Source organism: Thunnus maccoyii, chromosome 17, assembly GCF_910596095.1.
Source record: "Thunnus maccoyii chromosome 17, fThuMac1.1, whole genome shotgun sequence".
NCBI classification, from domain to species: Eukaryota; Metazoa; Chordata; class Actinopteri; order Scombriformes; family Scombridae; genus Thunnus; species Thunnus maccoyii.
This window is the reverse complement of record NC_056549.1, coordinates 25,083,844-25,107,314: the sequence shown is the minus strand read 5'-3', so window position 1 is coordinate 25,107,314 and position 23,471 is coordinate 25,083,844. Positions and strand designations below refer to the sequence as shown.

Sequence of the window (23,471 nt, the reverse complement as noted above, 5' to 3'; positions counted from 1 at the left end):
TCCTAAACAGAGTCAATATGTGTCACTGGAGGATATGCCTTTATAAATTGACTCAAACTTGCCTTCGACGTAGCAATGAACAGGTAAGAAATATGACAACAGTGTGAATGTGATGTGCGGGGTGACTGTCTCTAAATCTATCAAATGAATCAGTGGTCATTGCCATGGTAATTAATTACCATGATGACGATTTTCCCTTCCTCTAGCGCAGCCGTAGTCGTAGAATGGCGTCATAATAAATGTTGAACCTGGTGGTCTTGTGTCGACATCACCCTTTTTCATTATAGTAAACATTGGCATCGCTGAAATGGTCTCCACAGCTGCTATGTTCTTGTGTCTCCTCCAATTTCTTGAAAATGTAGTTTATTTTCATTTCTGAATGAAGCAAACGTTCAGAAATAAAGCTTGCGTTCACAAATTATCTAGCGTTATATTTCAGCCTGTCAAACACGTGTTATGCTGCCTTCAGTGACAGCGGAAAGGTCGTAATTATGAAAGGCATTTACAAAATGACGAATGAGGGCTGAAAGTATGGGAGCTGTGTTGAATTAAGGCGTATTCTTGATGTAATGGCATCAGTAGTACAACACACTGTATAGTGACTTATATTTGATGTGAACCTTCTCTTGGCTTTCACTCCATGTCATGTTTTACACAAAACCATTGCTATGAAACATTTTTTATTATAGGAACTATGTAATTATTTTTAAACCACATCGATTCCAATCATGTAGGTGCAGCAATATTGTATACTTTAAATCGCATCAAAATTAATTATTCCAGTGGTGAGTGCGATTTGGCGTGAAATGTAGTTTTCCGAGGAGCACTTGAAGGCGACATCATATCTCCGTGTCAAGGAGAATGGGCGGTCCATTAGCTTCTGGTGATGAACCGCAGCCTTACAGTTATGTAGTAATGTAGCAGCGAAGAGTACTCAAAGGTAAGCCTGTTTAGCTACTTGTAATATACAAACGGTGTCCTCACGGAAAGCACTAAAATGCGTTTAATGCGTTTTGGCGTCACTGCGCGCTCGGAGGTTGCCGGGTGTCAGATTATAGTTTCACGTTGGTGCACGCGGTGGTTGAGGAAAGTTTGAATGATTGGGCAACAGGACCATGTGGACACATAGTTAAATATCAAGCTGTTTTGTGTACTTGTGTTATTTCTGGTTGTTGTTTCTTTAGGTTGTGACTGTATGTAATACAGCTGTAGTATCATGGCAGCTGGTTAATGTCTCCGCTACGTTAACCGCACCAAACTAGTCAGTCACGCTAAGGAAACGTAAACCAGTTTGGCTTGCTCATACCTGGTGTTTCGCTTTAACGAGTGACCGTGTTAACTGGTGACGCCGAATGCGTCCATGGTTGTTGTGGTGACGGCAACTGTCGAAAAGCCTGGAATGATCTTAAATTGAATGCTCAATACTGTATATATATTCGTCTGGTCCTTTTTGTGTCACAGTTTGTAAATCAAACGGTTTCGCCAACAAGAAGCATTCACTTTTTTTGAAGTTACTTTTAATGTGGGGAAAGATATAGATTAGAAGTGCAGCTACCGTCTAATGAGGGATTTGAAACTATACAGGTTAATTGGTTGAATATGAGTCGCTTTCAGATTGAGGATAACTGTATAAAATCCCAAGATAGGCTACAGCTGCACTGCTAACTCACGGGCTACGGTTTGTCTCCTACATTACAAGACACGTTACGAGAGGTGAATGAGCCTTGCTGAGCACACTTAAACCTAAAAGGTTAGCGTAGATATTAAACACAGTATGTATTTAAAGAGTATGTATTTGACATTGATTTAAGTAAAATTAAAGGCTTTCAGGAGGACAGCTACGTGTTCTGTGCATAGAAGTTCTGTGTCATTACGAGCAACCATTCGACTGAAAGTCACCAGTTAACACGGTCACTAGTTAAACCGAAACACCAGCAGCTCAAATGAATGACTTGTTGGAGCGTGTGGGGACCAATTAGCCAACTCGGCAGAGGGTCTGTCTGTGTTCCCATATATGTCTCTAAAGGGTTCAGTAATTCTTTATCAGTACACGTTGGATGACTTAAGTTGTGTCTTATTTGGGGGTTGACCTCTGATCTTTTCGACAATACGGCAAACATACATTCCGTTAGGTTTGCAACAACTTCACATGTCCTGTTTAAAGCCAATATTTACCTCTTAACGGCGTCAGGCGCTGCATTTAACCGTCGGGACTCCTTCATAAGCCTGACTGACCAGTATATGGACTAAAGAGTGGCTGTGTGGTTTAATAACCATTTAAAATGTGTCTGACGTTATGGAATAAGAATTCAAACTTCATTTGAAATATTTATGACACTGCTGTGTATAAAAGTTCACATCAACATTTTTTTTAGAATTGTGAAAACATTAACTATTGACTCACAAGTTAAAAAAAAATTACTAAGATATCACTAGGATCAGCCCCAAAACTAAACCAGTATGTCATTCTGCTGAATCACAATATAAGCACCAGTAGTCATATCTAAAATATAGCTACTGTACAGGGTGAGATATCATGAGACAACAGAGCAGTCAGATATTTTTCTACAGTATGCCCTTTTATAATAATAATGCATTTAATTTGTAATGCGCTTTTCATTCACAGTGAATCTTAAAGTGCTACAGTGTTTAACAAAAACTTAACATAAAGAAAATAACAAGAGTGAAGATGAAAAAGCCTTCCTTTTTATACCATTGTAGCTTTACCTTTTATGTTCTTGGTTGTATTGCTATAAAGCAGTCTTGGTCATTGATTTGCAGCATTGGATTTTACATGATTTCAATGTACAGAAGTATGACAGATGTGTAGTTAATAGAGAATGAATAGAGGCACTGTATGTCTAAAACGTGCCTCTGCCATTTGGTTGCTGCTTGTGAGCAAAGGTAAAGAATGTATTGACTTCAGCACAGTCACATTTTCACGGGCCATATAGTTCTTCATACAAGTCTTCAGACAAAGTTGGACAGAGTTTGTTCTGATTTCTAATGTGCACTGAAGGCACGTCCCAAACAATTGTGAGACACAGTTATGATGTCAGTCTTGTTGAACTCTGACATTACTGAAAACTTTTTCTTATTCATGAATCAAGACTTAGTAGCCCATATGAAAATGTATTTCAGGGTGTATAGCTCCTTTTGCAAGCTTTAGATTTTAGGATAGATGTGAATAGACAGAAGTTTATTTTATTGTACCTTTGATTGCCACCAAGCTAATTCACTGATACTGGTACATACAAACAGTTCCACCCCCACAGATGATTCTGAAGTGTAGTGTGAGTTTTCTCAGATCATCTGGAGACGGCCAAGCTGACCTCCCTGCTATCTGTGAGGGACTATCACATCTTCTGCAAGCTAATGATTAGACACAATCTTCAACTAAACACCCTTCTCCTTTAGTATTATCTGGAGTTATGTTAATGTCACCACAAAATACAAACACAGTGTTCATGTCACGTATTGGTCAGTATTATCAGTTTTCAGTAGCAGATACATTCTTTATTTACAACAATGTCTTTCAGAGCTGATAACAGCACTTAATCAGTGGTGATAATTTTATACTTCACCTCTCAATGGCTCTTTATCTTTGCTGCTTATAAAAACAAACTGTGATGCTTCTATTTTTTCTACCTCTGTCTCACAGTCTGTGATGGTGGTTGATCAACAAAGCCAGGCCAGGGTTCAACTGAGGGTTTAATGATTACTCAAATTATTGGCCTTTTGGGTCACAGAGATACAAGCAGAGTTCGGGCCAGTGGAGGCACCAGTTTCAAAGAGGATGGCAGTACACCAGCTGTGTGTATGTAGGCATGCAGGGTGCGTACACATGCATGTAGTTGGTAGTGGGCATACCACACACCCGTTTGTGTGTTGTGGTTGTCTTGGCTAAAAATAATACAGTTAACATAGTTCTAAAGTTACCCTAGTTAGCATTTATAATTTAATCTAATATTTAATAAATGGTTTATAACACTATAATATAGTCAGATAGAAGACAATGAAGCTGGTGTATAAACAGATGATGAATGACAATATACTGTAGCAACACAGTTTTAATAATATATCTTCATAAAAGTTATAATTCTTGAGAAATACTGTACATTGAAATACTGTGCACTGTACATGAAACACTTATAATGTCCTTTATATCTGCTAAAAACTACTTTATAGTGTGTTATAAACCATTCATTAAATGTTTAGATTGTGCTTATCAGTGATAAATAGGGGGACTTAAAATAAAGTATCACCAAAAATGCTCATTATTGCTTTGAATAGTAAAAATCAGGACTAATTTTTGCATTCCAAAATATCTCACTGTTATAATCTCTAAATCTAAAGTGGTATTCAGACCGATGTTTACAGACTAATGAGTTTATACCTAGAACGTCTTTTAGCCACACTAGCAGCGTAGTTCTAGGGAGGGCAGTGTCTGTCAGTAGGTCGGTCCAGACTGAAATATCTCAACAACTGTTGGATGGATTCTCATAATTGCCTAATTTTTTCACAATTTTGACATTCATGGTCCCCAGAATATGAAACCAAGTGACTTTGGTGACCCTGGACATGAGGTTGCCTTCTTTTTTCTTTAGTGAAATTACTTAAGTGTGAAGTCTTGACAGTTATTGGATGGATTGCCATGGAATTTAGTACAGATAACATTGGTTCCTCTGCAATCGTGAGGTTGACATTTGGAGTTTTGAGTGAAGTATCTCGAATATTTGATGGTTTGCTATGAAATTTGGTACATAGGATGACTTGTTATAACTTTTGTGATGCTCTGACTTTTCATCTAACACCATCAGGTAAAAATTTCAATTCATCCAGTACTTTGATTTATGATTCAATACCTGCAAAACTAATGATAGTCCCATCAGCCTCAGCTGTACTTTGTGTTTAGGGATAATCAGCAAATGTTAGCATGCTAATGCATTAAATTAAGACGGTGAGCAAGATAAACATTATACCTGCTGAACATATACATGGTAACATTGTCATTGTGAGCGTGTTAGCATGCTGACATTAGCATTTAGCTCAAAGCACAGCTGTGTATAGCTGTGTGTGGCTGCAGACTTGTAGTCTTGCTCTGTAATATCCCTACAAAGGAAAGGACAGATTCAGCAGATTTGTAAATTGATGACATTAGATGTCACTGATGTCTTTATAAAAAGGCACAAACTGATCCATTTGTAATTATACCCATTTGTGTTTCTTGCTGTCAAGGACAATAAGAAAACATCCGGCAGTATTCATCTGGTGTTCCTTTTTAATCCCCATTAATGTTCTGTGTAAGTGCTCACAAAATGAAATGTAGTCATATGTTTATGCCTCTGATTGTTTGATGGGCAGAATGAAAAAGCAGGATTTGCTTTGAACTAGCTTGATAGTCTTTATAAAGCACTGGTCTCATTCAGCAGTCCATCCTGAGCAGCTGCAGACCTTCCCATGTCTACCTGCTGTCTCACCATCAAACCGCAGCTTTTCTATTTTCTACCATTTACACAAAAGAAGGCGGGGGTGTAGCGGTGGAAGCTCCGTTGCCAATAGCTCAGCTCCGACTACCCCGTGTAATGTACAATCATTGTCCCTGTGTTGCCAGGCAACCCTGGCCTCCCTGACCTCCTTGTGGTGTTTTGTGATGATGACACCACCTCCACCTCTTTACACACAGAGCCTGGTCAAACATTAAACAAAAGCTGTCATTCACTTTGTTGTCTTTTTCCTCTTGTATCATCATAATAACAGTGTGTGGAAATAATGAAAAGATCTGGGGCTCAGATATTTTCAATGTAATCTTAGCTTGTTTTGAGACTGTATTGTGTAGAGAGACACACACACACTCAGTTGAAATGACAGATTAGTGAAAGGTGTAAGACGGATTATAAGTGATCAGCATGAGTAAATAAATGAACCTTTGCCTACTTGAACTGAAGAAGTCTAAGCATTGATCAAATATGTGAGAATGACACACTTGTGATATTGTTGGATGTTTTATTAAATCTTAGGTATTGTGTTTTTTAGGGCCGTCGTCTGTGCTGAGACCATTAGTCAGTCATTTAGTAAACTAACAAAAACCCAACAGCTATTTTGATAATTAAAGAAGTCATTTATCAAGTGAAAATGCCAAACATTCACTGATTGTAGTTTCTTAAATGTGATGACTGGCTGCTGTTCAAAGTCAGTATAGTTCAAATACCTTTGGGTTTTGACTGTTTGCCAGACAAAACAAGCAGTTGAAAGTTGGTCTCACTGTTTCAGCATGTTTTGACTTAAACTATTAATCAGAAAAATAATTAATGAATTAAGTAATAATTTGTTGATTTTGCAGATATTTGAACCAATCTTTATGGTTCATCTTCTGGGGACCATGATGTCTGTACAAAATTTCATTGCAATAGTTGTTGAGCTTCTTTTTTTTTTAAGTCTGGACCAAAGTCGTGGACCAACCTATTGACAAAGTCGTTGCCATGCCTAGAGCCATGCTGAAAAAAAAACTGAATGTTATTTTACAAAAATGAAAAATCTGTCTTCCTCTTGTATAATTTAAAAATAATTAAAGTAGTTTGAAGAAACAAGCTTCAGAATGACTAGTTGTTAGTTGTTTTGTGCACTCATGTTGGGAGGAGGCACAGCTCCAGTGAATCAGGCCTCAGCCAACTGGTGCAGAAGCTAATTGCTTGCTGTGAGCCATGTTCCTTTATAGAGAATCTATAGCAGAAAGCTATCAACTGCACAGTGCACACTTTAGATTAGCCTTCAGGGTTACTGTTAAGTATTATATTAAAGGGAACACACTATACAGTGAGTGCTCTGAGGCCCACACAGCATTTCTAGCAAAACTGAAAAAATCTACAGCTACGAGTGCCTGCTTACGTTGGCTTGTGGACTTCATGCCCCTCTTCTCATGTTTTATGGGAATGAAAACTTGATTAGTCTTTACCATTGGCATGTCTCTGCTGAAAAGGTCAGCCCAGTTGAGTTTAGTTGCTCTGAGTTCTGACTGTGAGAAAGGACAGTCCATGGTTGTGAGGGCAAATGCATGCTGGGATTTCTGGCAGTGTTTTAAAGGGGAAAAGATTTGAGACTTTAAAGGAAAGTCAAATTCAACCAGTTGAGTTATTAAAGACTAGGCAGAGATGGTAGTTGTCTCTGATTTAACTGTGAAGGATTTTCGTTTTACTAGTTACTTTGTTCTGGAGGTTGATTTTTACAGTTTATACTACATGTTGAGTATAGAACTGCATTAACATGTCAGTACTGTCTATATCTATCTATCTATCTATCTATCTATCTATCTATCTATATCTATCTATATTTATCTAGCTATATATATGCGTGTGTGTGTGTGTGTGTGTGTGTGTGTGTCTATATATGAGTTTAACTGTTGTGTTTAAGCATTTGGTTTTGCTAAGTTTGTTTCTTTTATTGTCTTGTAACCTTCATTAGTTAATTAATAAATTTGGGTTTTTTTTGGTCAGTTGGAGGCAGGTAGAAGATAGTTTTGAGTTAACAAACTGCTGACATAGACCCACCCACCACTCACACAGCATCAACCCTTATCAGTGATAAGGACTGGTGAATTGTAACCGTTCTGCCTTCTCAGAGTACCCTGTAATGAAATGAAGTGTCCCACACCTGAACTGCACAGTCACAAGTCAGTCTGGCATTTTAAGTAGCTTTACTTTAGTGATTTTCCATAGACCACACACTGTGAAGTTGCTGTGCTTCTTGTTTTTAAACAACTGGAATGGTTTTAATCCAAGGGTCCTTAGTAACCTGTCAGGTTTTTACGCTGCCCAGTTTAGCATGGTGTCTCAACAGTCAGGGTTTTATTATCTCTACCCAGAAGTGCAACAAAGGGCTGCCAGCTTATACAGTTTGATTAAGGTTGTCTCATACTGTGTAACCACCGAGCACTACAATTACTCATGATCTGTGATGCTTTTAAGTTGTTTCAGACCTTGCTGAACTTTATGCAGCCTGTGCTTTCTCATCCATACTGAACTGTAACTGATCAAACTTGTTTATGCATTACGGTGTTTCAGCATAAACTGTTACTACAATTTACTGATTTACTGAAATCTCACACTACCACAAGAGAATGATGAATGAATGTGCTGGAGATGGATGTGTGTCTGTGCACTCATTTTGAAATAAGTTTCTAAAGTGCTACATTATGTCTGTTGATGAGTCCTTTTGACTTGAACCTGTTGCTCCTGTTCCCAATCACAGTCATACCTCAGGTAGATTAGAGTTAATGAGCCATAATGATAAGAGAGGGATTTAATGAGGTCATATGTCTTGGCAAATGCTTGATCAGAGCAGCACGGAGTATCACACAGACAGGTCCTTCCCTGCAGAACACCACCTCTGTTTGATGAACATTGAACACACACATAGACATAATCTCACACATTCACAGTCTCACACATGTAAATCCTTGCTGAGTTGTTCTTTGGTTATTATAGAGACAGTTGTCTGACAGTTAGAAGTCGGCAAAATGGCAACAACCAAGTGTTCCAGCTAGAAGAAGCTGGACTCTGTGACACTGGCTAGATCTCTTGCCTCTTGTCATTTGAAACATTTGCCCTTCAGTGCCATTTACAGCTGCCAGCATGTGAATATGACCAGTTGAGGGCCTGGCTGAAGAACAGTTACTCAGAAGTAGTATTTGAGGGAGAGCAGAGCTTTAATCAACAATGTTCCTAAGCAGATTTTCCAAGTTTGCCCTAATATTCCAGCCAATATTGGCTGATATACCCTCTCTGCCAATGTGTCCGATGTATTAGCTTTGCTCTCATTCAAAGAATCTTTTTTCTAACTCCCATAATGAGATAATGAGTTATATTAACATGGTACAGGGCTGTTTGCATGTCATCTCACAGTTATGTATCTGATGAAATAAGGTAAAAGAGCCATATGAATTTCTACACAGACTAGCTGTGTTTTGCTTAAATGTTGCTGTGGTAGCCAAATCAATTCAAATGAGAAACAAAGAAAGTTTCAACATGTGAAAGAATGTGAATATTTTCAGGTTTTATAGTTCTCTGTGGTAGTAAACTGAATATCTTTGGGTTGTCGACTGTTGTGGACAAAACAAAACATTTGAAGACGTCACATTTGGTTTTGGGAAACAGTGATCAACACTTTCACCATTTTCTGGCATTTAATGGACCAAACAACTAGCCTAATTGATTATTCAAGAAAATAATCGGCAGATTAATTGATAATGAAAAAATCATTAGTTGCAGCCCTAGTTCATTTTTACCAAAAATGAGTTAAACTAATCCAAATAAAGTAGTTCAGTGAATAAGTACTGCACTGGCTCTATGCTCCTTTTTTCTTACTACTCTGACATCAAGAGTTAGGCTACCCCATGTTTTTCTCTGATTTTTCTTGTTTTTCTTGATGATTGTTTTACAAAGTATAAACAGGGGGGAAATGATAGAAAAAATCATGTATTAGTTAAGTAGATATGGTCATATGTATGTATGTATTTGACGGCAGGGCCTTGAGGGGAACACTATAATAGACATATGGACATCATGGTCATCATGGGAAAGTGAGAGCTCTGTAAAGTTTTGTCTGGGGCTGTTAGAAGGAATCTGTAAACAACTAGAGGTGCCTCCCAGGGCATCAAGGCCGTCAATATATACTAGTGTCTTTCCTTTGTCTTGTCAGAATTCTCCACGGAGACTCTGCGTACTCTCCGTGTCTACAACATATGTTTGGTTTGAATTAAAGAGACGCTTGACTTCAACCAACCTCAGTCTATTTGGTAATTTTTACCTATCATTCTCCCTTCCAATTATCTTCTGTTGCTCAAAGCCCCTCTCCTCATTTCTCTACATGACTTCACCTCTGCAGTCAGCTGCCTCTTGGCTCTTCATCGTAAGGAGTGTAGGACAATACACTTTCAATACACTGTGAAAGAGAAGATGGTGTTATATTTGGAGGAATATGAGAGTTATTTTCACAGCAAGGAGTTAAAAACTGTCTTCACTGTTGACAACAAAAATATGTCCTAAAGTGCAAACTGTCAAAGGATATGATTATGTGTCTACCGTAAAAACATAACAAGGGATCGGGTTTTGTTTGATTTAAATGATCTGTATTCACAAGAAACGAAATTGCTGTTATTTGAAATGATTACACAGGTGTTGAATTCATTTGTACCAATATTGTGACAGTTCATTTCTCCCCATGTGTCTCTAGGTGTTGGTGAACTATTTGCTGAATATTGCTGAATTTCTCTTCTGCCTCCAGGGTAATCGTGATTGGAGGTTGTGATCAAGGTACTCCTCTCCAGTGTGTATTAAGTCTGAGTGGCCAGTGTGTGTCAGCCAGCTCAGTAGGTCGGTAAGTCCTTTGCTCTTTTTCTTTGTAGCTTTTTTCTGTCATATTCAAGCGAGGACTGTGACCTTGTATGTTTTTCTCAGACAAATAGTTTGTGTTTTGCAACTTAGAAATTGCATTTAATGTTATTGTAATTTAGGTTTGTTTTTTTTTTTGTCCAGCTTTGGACGTGAACATAATACATCTTAACTGTGTCTGTTGAAAGGAGATAGGATAGTAAAGTGTATGCTGTTATAATATTATAACACTGTTTTACTGCTGTAGTGTTCTTTAATTTCAGAATCAGCACATTCAGTGACAACTGACAAACAAATGCAATTATGTATCAAACTTTACTTTGTTTTTTTTTTTTAACAGAAGATAATCATTTTTAGATTTTAGATTTGGGACAAGGAGGTCATCCTGCCCTCATAGACATTTTATCCTCACACTTGAATCAGCCCTGTACACTATGTTTTTTGAAAAGTAACATTTTTAAAGCATTTTTATCAAAACAGAGTAATTCCCAGGCTCCTTTGTTACACCAGCTTCAAAAACAGACTTGTTTTAGATCAGATGTACTTTTCTGCTAGATAAAGAAGCGAGGTCGCTCTTATATTTCCTCACATTCCTCACACTCATCTTTCATGCAGTCATTCTGTAATACATGCATAGTTTCTCACTGTTTCTCTCTCCTTCTTGAACATATCAACTTTTTCTCTGATTTGTTTTATAATAAGTGCCATGACCTGAGCCCATCTGTCTAGCCAGCCAGCTATTACTAATAATCTTGTAATTCTAATATGGCAGTGATTAGATGTTAAAACATGTTTTAATTATAAGGAATAATTGCTCTCTAATGCTCTCTGATGACAGTAAAGTTTTACAGACACCTTCATCTGTCACACAATTTCCACTCAAAGCAGTTATTTTTTAACCATATGGTGCTTAATATATACACACTGAAGTATCAAAGGACTAGTTTATGCATAACACTGGCTCTGATTCCACCATCCATAATCGCTCCCTTCCTCCGGTAGCCATCCTCCTTTACCTGTCTGCTCTCAGATCAAATTTAGCTCATCTGATAGTCATTTAGGTGAAACTTTTTAATGTCTAGCAGTATTTAACTAGTGTATCATACTGCTGAATCACTGCAATGTGATTCTGCTGTTGCAACCACAGTAGGCAGTTATGCATTTAATGTTCTTGAATTTGGTTTTATTACTGGTGTAATAATAATAAAACCTGAGTGCATGAAAGTTTCTTGTCTACAGTACCAGTCAAAAGTATGGACACACTTTCTCATTCAAGTGAATGGGAAGATGTGTCCAAACTTTTGACTGGTATTGTAGATTCAAACTGTATTGCTCTAGTTGTATTGTTTTTATAGACTGTTAGGGAGCTGTTCCTGCCTGGGTATATTTCATGACAACTCTCACTTTACAGTCCTGTCAGTTCCCCAAGATCTCAGTGGGAGATCTTAGGGAGATTTACTTAACCTCCTCCTTACTTAATTCCTGTCTTTGCCTTTCTTCCTCCAGGTCTCTGTAAGTCTCCCTATGGGTGAAGTGCCTTCATTGACGTCGTGATCTCCCCCAGCGGCCGTGCTTCCAACGGCCTTCTCTTTCCCGTACCCCTATCTCCCCCCACTTCCACTGTCATCATGGGGGAGGTAGTCCAGATGCACTTCACCACGGTGGACTATGTCATTTTTGTCTTGCTGCTGGTGGCCTCAGCTGGCATCGGCCTGTTTTATGCCTTTTCTGGAGGCCGCCAGCGTACTACACAGGTAGGCTTCTAGTGTTTAAGCACAATGGAGGAGACTTAGACTCAGAGTTAACGTCTGACATTAACATCTTGTTTGCCACAGGAGTTCCTGATGGCTGACCGCTCCATGAGCTGCCTGCCTGTTTCTCTGTCCCTGCTGGCCACTTTTCAGTCAGCTGTAGCCATCCTGGGTGCTCCGTCTGAGGTGTACACCTTTGGGACTCAGTACTGGTTCCTAGGCTGCTCCTACTTCTTGGGCCTGCTCATCCCAGCTCATGTTTTCATACCAGTCTTCTACAGGCTGCGGCTGTCCAGCGCCTATGAGGTACACACAAGTAGAGAAGTAATAGACGGTTTAATTTAAAAATAATTACTTGTATACTTGACTTAATTAAAAAATATGTATATTTTCAAGTATGCTGTAGTGTTTTAAATTGTTGATTCGTGTCAAATTGAATTGTCAGTATTGTGAGCATTTGGCAAATTGTAGAATCTACCTGCCACTATGGTGGTTTTATGACCTATAAATGTAATGTAATTGATCTCTTGTTCTCTTTTATCACTCGCTTTTCTGTGTTTTTCTGTTTTGCACTTTACAAAACACCCTTTTCTCCTGCTTGTCCTATCTTTGTCCTTCCCAAGTATGATCCGCAGAGCTCAGCTTTCTTATCTATCTTGTTATCCATTTTATCCTTGATGTGTTAATGTCCAACTGAAACAGATGTTCTTGTCTCTAGATTGAACATCTTTACAGGGTTTTTATCTACAGCCAGAAACATGCTGATCAGTCATTTACCATCAGTGATTTCCTGTGACCAAAATAAATCTGTCTTGTGTGACTATAAATTACAGGATGACTCTGAGATGATATATAATAAGCCTTTTGCTTTTGTTTTTTAATTATTTTCTTTTGTCTTTCCCTCTCTCCTCTTGACAGTATCTGGAGCTGCGCTTTAACAAGACTGTTCGTATATGTGGGACTGTGACCTTCATCTTTCAGATGGTATCTTTGTCTTCTGCTTCATATTTTGTGTGTCCATTAGTTTAGAATTTTTATGGTGCCAACACGTGAAGGAATCGTACTGTATATTTCACCTTTATAGCAAGTTGTCATTTAGATAAGGAAGTCAGCAATCATAGTTAGTCGTTAAGTAAGATAATCATCTTCTAAATGGTAATAAAAGTTAAACACTTTCCAATAAAAATCAAACTGAAAAAATCTCAACCTCTGTTAGTTTGATTCTAAGTGACTTTTTGGGGTCAAGGCATCATCAGTTATGTGATTACAGATACATATGTTAGCCTGAGTGAAACTTTGGCCCTGGAAATGTCACATTGGCCCTTGTAAAATGTTAATTATGGTTTGTGTTTCCTTTTTATGAGGTTAACATCATCTCTATTTTCTCCCAACAAGAGAAAATTATCAGTGTTTAGTAGTATCTTACATTCTCCTTGACCTCATAAAATCCCATCAGGACACGTGTCCACTGTCTGTACATTTATGTCCATTTATGCATCCAAAAACAACACTCCAAAGCCAAATGTTTGTTTTACATCTGAGCAGGGTTTAATCTGGCAGGTCTGAGTCAGTCTCTGCCCTCAGCTAGTTCCAAAACATGACCTTTGAGTTTAGCTTCATGCACTATAATGTTTTTTTTTTCTCTGCAGGTCATTTATATGGGGGTGGTCCTGTATGCTCCAGCCTTAGCACTCAATGCAGGTAACATATTTATTTTGTCATATTTTACCACAGGATCCATCACATCACACACATTAATTTAACGTTTTATGCCAATGAGTGCCCACAGTTACTGACAGTATTTAATAGAGTGCATATAGTTGTACCTGTAAACAGACAGGACACCCTAGATTATATTTTTAGGGGTAATTATACAAAAAGGCTACCGATAACCAGTCATTTCATGTACTACCACCAGATTAATAGAATATGAGATTATTGATTACTTACTCCCTAGGAATGGCTGACTGTTCTGTGTGTGCATGTATACTGTATGTATACTTACTGTCTTTTTCTATGTGAAATGCCTGATGGTCACCTGACCAAAACACAGCTACCAAATAAATGTACCATAAGTGCTGACAGTGACTGTGCAAGAATAGATTTTTTGTTTTGTTTTGTTTTGTAGTTTTATACAAGCTTTCTCAAAAATGTTTATAGATGCCTTGCAACTGACTTACTCCAAATAGTTAAAGGCTCCCTCCTTTCAGGCATTTTCCAAAAGGCCTTAAAAACTGCAGTCATTAAGCTTCTACTAAAAAAGAATAGCCTGGATGCTTCTGTAATTAGCAACTACAGACCCATATCAAATCTACACTTTATAAGTAAAATAGTTTAAAAAGTTTTTTACCAATAACTTTGCAACTTTTTTTAACTTCTAATGGTCTTTTCAACAAATTCCACTCAGGTTAAAGACCCCATCACAGCACCGAAACTGCACTTATTAAATTCTAAATGACATTCACATGAACACTGATGCAAGCAAAATTTCAGTCCTTGCACTACTTGACCTCAGTACTGCTTTTGACACTTTTGACCATTCAATACTATTAGATAGACTGGAAAACTGGGCTGGATTCTTTTGCACAATCTCAGACTGGTTAAGGTCCTATCTGCAAAACAGGGAGTACTTTGTTTCCATTGGCAACTACATATCTAAGTGAAGAATTAGAGGTTGCAAGTCTAGACAAGATCTAGAAAAACTCTTTCACGCTTTCATTTCCAGTAAGTTAGACCACTATAATAGTCTTTTCTCAGGCCTTCCCAAAAAAGCACTCAGGCAGTTATAGCTCATTCAGAATGCTGCTGCTTAGAGTCCTAACAAGGACCAAGACAGCTGAACATATCACACCAGTTCTCAGATATCAGTGTCAGATATCAGTGATACCAGTGTCAGAGAATTGACTTCAAAATATTATTATTTGTCTATAAATCACTTCATGGTTCAGGGCCTAAGTACATCTCTGACATGCTTCCACACTATGAACCCTCTTGACCTCTCAGGTCATAAAGGACGAGTCTGCTAAATGTTTCTAGGATTTCCGAAAGATCTTAGATGTGCCCCAACTCTGGCTACTTTTAAAAATAGGCGCAAGACTTTAATGTTCACCTCTGTTGTTAATTGCTTCTAATAATTGTATTCTGACTCTTAGATGTGACTCACTGTGACTTTCTACAGATTGTATTGTGTTTATTTTGTTTATGAGTTTTTTTCATACTGTACCTCTTAATCTTTTTATGCTCTGTTCTTTTATCTATCTGTATGTAAAGCACTTTGAATTGCCCCTGTGTATGAAATGTGTGATATAAATAACCTTGCTAGCTTGCTTATACAGGAACATGATTTCAACCTGGATGATTGAATAACCTGCTGTGGAGAGTTTGGTAATGATTTTGTTCTCTTCACTTGCAGTGACTGGTTTTGACCTATGGGGGGCAGTGTTGGCCATGGGATTGGTGTGCACTCTGTACACTGCTCTGGTGAGTCACTAATTAAACATATCATCTTTACAGCAATGACAAAAGATATTTGTATTATGTAAGTATTTCCCACAACAAAAATTAAACAATAACTAAATAAAACTTTTGGACAAAAACTATAATACATGTATAGCATTTTTGGCAACAAATGAAAACTAAATGATGTGAAATATTCAGAAAGTTACTAATTCCTTCTGTTAGTACATCAAGGCTCTAAACCATGCGCACCTTATACAGACAGTTTGTAACTTTTATCATTATGAACTTTAAAGTGAATCCACTGCTGTGTCAGAAAGACTACAGGGTAAACCTTTGTGCTTCTGCTTCACAGGGGGGCTTGAAGGCAGTGATGTGGACTGATGTGTTCCAGACAGTGGTAATGTTTGCGGGCCAATTAGCGGTCATTGTGGTGGGGGCAAGTCAGGCAGGGGGCATAGCAGAGGTCTGGAGGAAAGCGAACAACGGCAGCCGCATTGCTGGATTAGAGTGAGTAGTCAATGTACTGGCACACGTTGTCAATTCGTTAAAGGTTGGGGCAGAGAATCTTCTTAAACTTATGTATTTTCAAACATTCATGTTGTATTCACTCTCTGCCTGTGTAGTCTGAACCCCGACCCTCTGGAGCGCCACACCTTCTGGACCCTTAGTGTGGGTGGAGTCTTCCTGATGTTGGCTCTGTATGGGGTCAACCAGGCCCAGGTCCAGAGATACCTCAGTTCCCGCACGGAGAAAGAGGCTGTCATGTGGGTATCATCAGTTTCTCAGAACATTCACGGTCCATCTGTCTCTCAACTTGTGTTTTTTATGGTCCTAGACAGATAATTGTAAATCATTTAGGGTGAAATACATGTGTAACAATTTTTTGTCACCTCTTAATGTCCTTCCTAGGTCCTGCTACGTTGTTTTCCCATGCCAGCAGATTGTCCTGTGTTTAGGTTGTCTGATGGGTCTGGTCATGTTTGCTCGCTACGGAGAGGACAGCCCTCTGGACAAGGGCTACGTCAAAACTAATGATCAGGTCAACACTAATTTGCCTTCGTGGTTGTCCAGTATCAATAGATTATTAATGTGTTTTTGTTCTTCTTGGCTCTGGAAGTGCGTCCTCATGTTTGGTGTCTTTTTGCAGATGGTGCTGTACTTTGTGATGGATGTATTCCGAGATCTGCCCGGGCTCCCAGGCCTGTTTGTGGCGTGTCTCTTCAGTGGAGCTCTCAGGTAAATGACCCAAGAAACAAGGTCTGGCAGTAAAGGACCATCCACTGCAGGAAAGCTTGTTGGCTGTATGCCCAAAGTGAAAAACAATGATGTTAGTTTTAACCCAGGTTGATATAATAATGAAGCTGATTCACAAATTAACAATACAAACAACTAGTTAAACTAAACCTTGTTGTCACAGCTTGTTGTTTGGTAGATGTTAATCATTTATAAGTTTTGGCTTCAACCCAGTCATTCTTTAAATAATATAGCCTGGCAATAACATGGCTGACTGGCAGAGTAGGTAATTTTATGTGCCGACTATCAAAACATCAAAGAGTTATTGTCCATTAGTTTTATTGATGTGTGTGTGTGTGTGTGTTTCCCTTATCAATACTAATTTCAAAACACCATTAATTTCATTGTGTTTGTCTTGCCCTTAATTTGACATGCACACATGCATATAGCAAATTCACAAATAGGAGTAGGTTCCTGCATTCATTTTTTATAAATTGAGAAATAGGTAATGGTCAAAATAACCAAACAGAAATGCTGTCCTGTTCATTGATTATTAAAGGTTCCAATATACAACATTCACCCCCCTAGATGTCGTACTATAGCACCAGCATTTCAGACCAAATCAAATGTGTGCGTTGTTTACTCAGTAAAGTTGGGGAAAAAAATAAAGAAAGCAGCCCCTGAACTGACAGCTTACAGAACTCAGATCAAACTGTTAAACTAGGCAGTGCTGATCAAATCTGGGTCAAGGTTCTGTTACTGCATTGCCTATTTCTCAAATGTTTTCAGAAACATACTTTAGTGTACTGCTTAGCTGTAATATGACAAAGTTTGTGACCAGGCCACCATGTTGAGAATGGACGTGGGGAGGGCACGGAGGGACTAACATGTGCTCACATTCACACGTGGCCGGACTGGTTATCAAAACAGAGAGGCTCGGGTTACAACACACACAGAGGGAGTGTGACCGTATTCCCTGCTCAGATTGCCATTACTCCTCTATACTTTTTCATAGCAAATAGTTGTATGCTGACATCTAGTGGGGCTGAATGTCACACACCGCAACTTTTTAAAGGGAGAGCTACCACAGAATAAACAGTATGGCAACATCTCTGACGGCAGGCAAATTCATATTGTTTAATGGTATATATTGTTCAAACTGGACTGTACATGCATTCTCAAAATACATTGTGTGGGTTGTGATTTGTCACTAGTGTGTTAACACATTGGTAAATCTTGATAGGTCTAACATAGTTTGGCACTGCCTTAGCATGGTTTAGGTCCACTCTGCCCTTAAAAATGATGATACTGCCTTTAAGAATAGCACTGTTGCAGTCATATGTGTTTAGAAATCCCAATAATTCATTCACTCCCATTTTTTCTCCCTTCAGCACCATCTCATCTGCCTTCAACTCCCTAGCAACAGTAACTATGGAGGACCTGATTAAACCTTATTTTCCAAACATGACTGAGTCTAAAGCCACACTGCTGTCCAAGGGACTCGGTAACACACGTGGTTTAATTATTGTGTTTTTTTGTCCTGAGTTCATAATTCTATTTTGTCACATATTGCGTGAGTTAGTATTCTTACAAACTTTGACAAAGATTTTATTTGTCCTCATGCTTTATTGTTAGTAATCTAGTAGTAGTGATAGTTTTAGCAAAGTATACTGTGATGAGAAACAAATAGTAATACTCAAATGCTACTTGTTCAGTACACATTTTTGCACCCACTTAATGCAATATGTAACTCACTGCCAACATATAAACATTTTTTTTTAACTTCTGAATCTTGTTGACTGTACAGTTGTAGCAAATGTTAACACTAAATATTTTTGCCTCATGTCTCTTACAGCTTTGGCCTATGGCCTGATATGTCTGGCTATGGCCTACCTCGCCTCCATAATGGGATCTGTGCTGCAGGTATGTCTGTCTGAGTTGTTTTACCACAGCATCACAGAGAACAATGACGAATAATGTTTCAGACAGGCTCTTAAGTCAGTTGGTGTTGCTGTGTGCAGAATCCTTGACCTACAAAAAAAGGCTGCACCTAAAATAAATGTGTTTTATTGGAACAGTTTATAAAGAAACATGCAATAAAACTGTAAAAATGTATTAAGATTAATTATAATACAAAATTATCATTCATATTATGCAGCTGTACAATTCAGTTAACTTGTACGTACGGGCATCAGCATCTCAAAGTGTCATTCCTCTGCTCCCTCAGGCAGCCTTCAGTATCTTTGGGATGGTGGGTGGTCCTCTGCTTGGCCTCTTCTGTCTGGGAATGTTCTTCCCCTGGGCAAACTCTATCGTGAGTACCCTATTAACTTAGTTTATATATTTTATGTTTCGATACTTGCTTGTTTTTTTTTTTGATTCAGTCAAAAATTATGAGATTGGAATGGCAATGAAAGCGCTATTCCTTGTGAATCATCATCAGTGTTTTTCTCTTTTTCCTGCACAACTCTTCTGCTTTCCTTCACTTCCCCTACCTCTTCTCGGCTGCCCTCTTCTTTCTGCTGCCCTCCTATCCTCTGTTCCTCTCTCAGGGTGCAGTGGTTGGATTAGTAGCAGGTCTCGCCATGGCCTTCTGGATTGGCATTGGCAGTTTTGTGATGCGCATGCCTGGTCCAACCCCAGTGCCCCCCCTCAACAGCACCATCTCACCACTATTTGATAACATGACCACCACTGTCATGACTTCGCTGGTCAGTGCTGCCACAGCCAAGCCAAGGTAACACCTTACCTTTTACTGTAAATGTGTGTTGGATTCATTACTTTCAATGAAGACTACAGACAAGCAGTCACATAGACTTAGATAACCAGTAAAACTTCTCCATTAGTGAGATCTAATGTTATAAATTGTCATTTTGCTTTGATTTCTGAATGGCTACATGAGGTTGTGGGTAGATTTGATAAATTTGGCCTTTGCTAGTCCCTTTTTAATTCTGAGTAACAGTTTAAAATCACTGTTAACTGTCTACTGGTTCTGAAAAATTTGGAAGAAGTTTGATTTTGGTTTTCACCATATGTACAGTCAAATTCTAGCAAAACTCTTAACACCTTATTTTAGTGTTGGCTTAAAATCAAGTTTCAGTTCTGGTGTTTGAACTTGGATCATTACCTAAGAGATGATGTTAGAAGCATATATAGTACACAACAGGTTCACATGGAAATTATTTCCCATCAGCAGGATGAACATTTTTGTAAGTGTCTGTGTGTGTGTGTGTGTTTCCTTTGTTTCTTTTAACTTCCATTTTTCTTTCATCCCTCAGGCCGACAGGAGTGGAGGCGCTCTATTCATTGTCCTACATGTGGTACAGTGCTCACAACTCCACCACTGTGGTGGTGGTGGGACTGATAGTCAGCCTGCTAACAGGTAGTCACACTCGGACTTAGAGCTTCAAGTCCATTGACATTATTATCAGTGCAGCTATTTGAATTTGTGTCACACTAGAAATTAAAGTCAAACCTGCAGGTCATGTGACACCGTCTGACCCACAAAGACCTTTTGCTATACACGCCAGTTAAGTAAAGAAATGTTTGTGGTAGTTTGAACATTTTCTGTGCTTTGAAAATATTTTTCAATTGAAAATAATTTAAGTGCTATCAAATACTCTGAAATATTACATTTGGAACCATTAGGTCCAATCATGCTTTTATTTAAGGGGGGACTGTGCTAGCTTAATACAAGTTGTTCAGCAGTTTCCAAACAGCATTGCTGTACCAATTTTTATTGAACTTTGCTAACCTTGGTTACAAATACACTGCATTTCCTATGGCTGCTTCACTTCAATAGAGCAGGTAGTCCTCCATCTGTATGATGTAAAAATAAGAATTGGAAAGTAGGAGTAAAACAAAACTCAAAAGGTTCAGTTGCAGAAGTACACAGCTAAACAATGAGCTGAAACTCACTATAAAGCTCTGCAGAGTCGCTGATAATTCTTTGTAGGTTCTCTGTAGGCCTCTGACATTAATGCTGTACGCTGTCATATCATACATTATTATAAATATATAAAAAATGATAGACAGGACAGCAGTTAACCTTTTGTGTCTTTGTCCATGTTAGGACCTATGAAGGAAAAGGAGCTGACCCCCGGCACTGTGTTCCCAGTCCTGGGCACATTGCTTTTTTTTCTGCCTGAGCGCTACAGAGAGAAGCTGTGCTGTGTCACTCCTCTGGCTTACAAGGTAACCTCATATTTACACTCAGTCTCAGTGTTTTCTTTTCCTCCCTTTTTTTTTTACTGTAACTTGAGGTTTCAAGTTTCTTTGTCCTTGTTAACCAGCCCAAAGAAATCAGTGCACAGCCTTATCAGCCGGCCAAGAAAGACCGAAATGGAGCAGCTCACTGCAAAGAGGACACAGTATCAGAAGACAAAGAGGCCGAGAGCGAGAGAGCACAAACAGAGGAGGACGAGGCGGAAACGAGGGTCATTCAGCCATCATGCAAGCTGACAACTCACACCGTTCAGGAAACAGCCCTGTGATCCTCTTTTTCTCCCTCTTATAGCCCACACTAGACACATACACACTTTCCAACCCAGACAACCATCCAGTCAGAGCTCAGCTTGTTCTTCCTCAGAGGAGAGGATCGTTGATATGAAGTCCGTCACTAAGCAGAGGGTGGAAACATCCCAAAGGTCTACAGCACCAAATGTGGGTGGTGATAGAGTTTTACAATTACATAATCAGTTGAATCTGATTGTAGAGAGAGGCTGATGAGCCTGAGGATCTGTGTGGGGAAATTGTGTTTAACTGGTACTTTCTCACCCCTTTTCTCCTAAAAACTAACAAAAAAAGAAAACTGGATGTCAACACTTGCCAGGCTGGAACTGTGCACTGACAGCCCAAATGACAGCAAACAAAGGAGAAAACAGCCTGCCGATCTCCATTAGCAGCACTGAGCTGCACACACAGGTCCAGAAGTGTGCAGATGTGCTTTATGTGTACAGTTAAAGTTAAGGAGCAGAAGGAGCTGCTCCACTGTGACTACAGCCAGGTAGTTAACAGACAAGAGATGTAAAATGTGTTATTTTTGTAGAGATGATGGCATTATAAATCCCAGAATATGTATAAGAGAATCTAATATAAAAAGAAAAATTATGTCCCAAGAGACTGAACTTCAAGGGAAGGCCTTGATTCCTGTAATAGTGTAGTGTTTTACATGGCCTTGGTTTAATACTAATAGTCGCCTTCTAGCTGCTATTATAGATGTATAAATCCTACAAGTCCACAAAAGCAAAGCTGTGTGTTCAGGTGAGGGCAGAGATGGTATTAGGTGGTGGCAGCCAAATTAGACGGAGAACAGTAAATCCTCAACTGCCATATTTCTAACTGCATTAGGAGAAAGCATCTCAGTCAGTGTGTAGAGCTGATGCCTCCTCATGAACGTTCCAGACTTGTTTTTGGAAAGCAAGTTAGTTTCTATTTAAACATTAAAGGTCACATATTATGCGAAATGCACTTTTGCATGTCTTTTCAACATAAATATGAGTCCACGGTATGTCTAGACCCCAAAACTATAAGACCATCCTCTCTCTGTTTCTCCTGCTCCATTTTTCAATAGATGTGTGTGCAAAAACACTGTTTAAATTTAGTTCCCTTTATGACATCATAAAGGGATCTGTTGAACATAGACCTCCCCCCGGCAGGCAGGTGGTCCCCACCCACTGAAACCTAATGAATCAACTTTTGAACTGAATCAAAGTTCCTTTGTTGGCTGCAAGAACCAACACAACAGTCTTTATGTCCTCCCATCATCTGAGGAAGTGAAGACCTGTTGGATTCACTTTATTTTTTTATGGAAATGTCCCCACAACAACTGGAAAACTGTTGTATGTGTGTGATGGATCAATACCAGCTGTCTTTGGCCCGACATCAAACTTGGATGCTGTAAGTTTTGCCATGTTTTATGCTGTTTATTTAGCAGGTTAGCCTGTTGAACTTGGCCCCAGCATGTTACGCGGCTAATATGGCTAGTGACTAATGTTGTTGAGGGACAGTCAACAGAAACGGTGTGAATGTTAAACCTCATTTGAAGCCAAGTAAATAATGACAGTAGTAGTTTGGATGGTGGTAACTGTTTTTTCATGTTGCTTTTTGTGGAACTTTGAACTGTAGTGGTAGCTCAGTTAGCTTTGCTATTACACATTAGCCGGTTTTGCTCCATGATCCTCACCGGTTTGTGTGTGTGTTGCTGCTGTAATGTTATGTAAATGTACTTGATAGACAGGCCATGAAGGTAATGATACATGTGAAAAAGAAATGGTCAAACTGCAGGAATTCCTTTGTTTGGCAACGTTGTGTACCTTTGATTAGCACCCAGAGGCTAACTTGCTCAGACCATAAAGCTGCGGAAGCAGTGTCCAGCTGTGGCAGTGTGTGTTAAGTCAAGCCGAGGCTAATATGTCCATTCTTTTCCACAGATACACTTAGCATTACTGTATTACGACTATTAGTGACCCTACTGCAGCTCCATTGCAGATCCAGTATGAATATGAATACTGTCAACATCCCTTGGTCTCTCCCATTGTAGTTGTATAATCTTGCATTGTATCATGGTCGGAAAGCCACACTCAGTTCCCAAGTGGGGTGTTTGGAGCAGCATCTCATTTTCATAGACACAAAAACAGCC

At 38.9% G+C, this 23,471-nt stretch overlaps 1 protein-coding gene across 3 annotated transcripts; it reads left to right on the top strand.

Moving 5' to 3' along the window:
• slc5a6a (solute carrier family 5 member 6a) lies at positions 1-23,230 on the top strand. Of its 3 annotated transcripts, none has more exons than XM_042389913.1 (18): positions 1-83; positions 10,282-10,374; positions 11,895-12,142; positions 12,224-12,445; positions 13,058-13,123; positions 13,789-13,840; positions 15,552-15,619; positions 15,951-16,105; positions 16,222-16,362; positions 16,508-16,637; positions 16,746-16,834; positions 18,223-18,335; positions 18,687-18,754; positions 19,059-19,145; positions 19,384-19,568; positions 20,110-20,213; positions 20,904-21,025; positions 21,124-23,230. In XM_042389913.1, exons 3-18 carry the CDS (start codon positions 12,017-12,019, stop codon positions 21,322-21,324), a joined length of 1,929 nt encoding a protein of 642 aa, XP_042245847.1. In that variant the 5' UTR covers positions 1-83; positions 10,282-10,374; positions 11,895-12,016; the 3' UTR covers positions 21,325-23,230. The 3 variants fall into 3 exon arrangements, with proteins under 3 accessions (XP_042245847.1, XP_042245845.1, XP_042245846.1); XM_042389911.1 differs by lacking the exon at positions 1-83 and adding an exon at positions 720-940; XM_042389912.1 differs by lacking the exon at positions 1-83 and adding an exon at positions 720-940 and having other exon boundaries at positions 10,231-10,374.
• The last annotated feature ends 241 nt before the right edge of the window (positions 23,231-23,471 follow it).

Coding starts and splice junctions, on each gene's coding strand:
- slc5a6a (XM_042389913.1), top strand. CDS start 12,017: ATGGGGGAGGTAGTCCAGATGCACTTCACCACGGTGGACTATGTCATT. Junction 16,106..16,221: donor AGCCGCATTGCTGGATTAGA/GTGAGTAGTCAA, acceptor CTGCCTGTGTAG/TCTGAACCCCGACCCTCTGG. Junction 19,569..20,109: donor GCTGCCACAGCCAAGCCAAG/GTAACACCTTAC, acceptor TTCATCCCTCAG/GCCGACAGGAGTGGAGGCGC.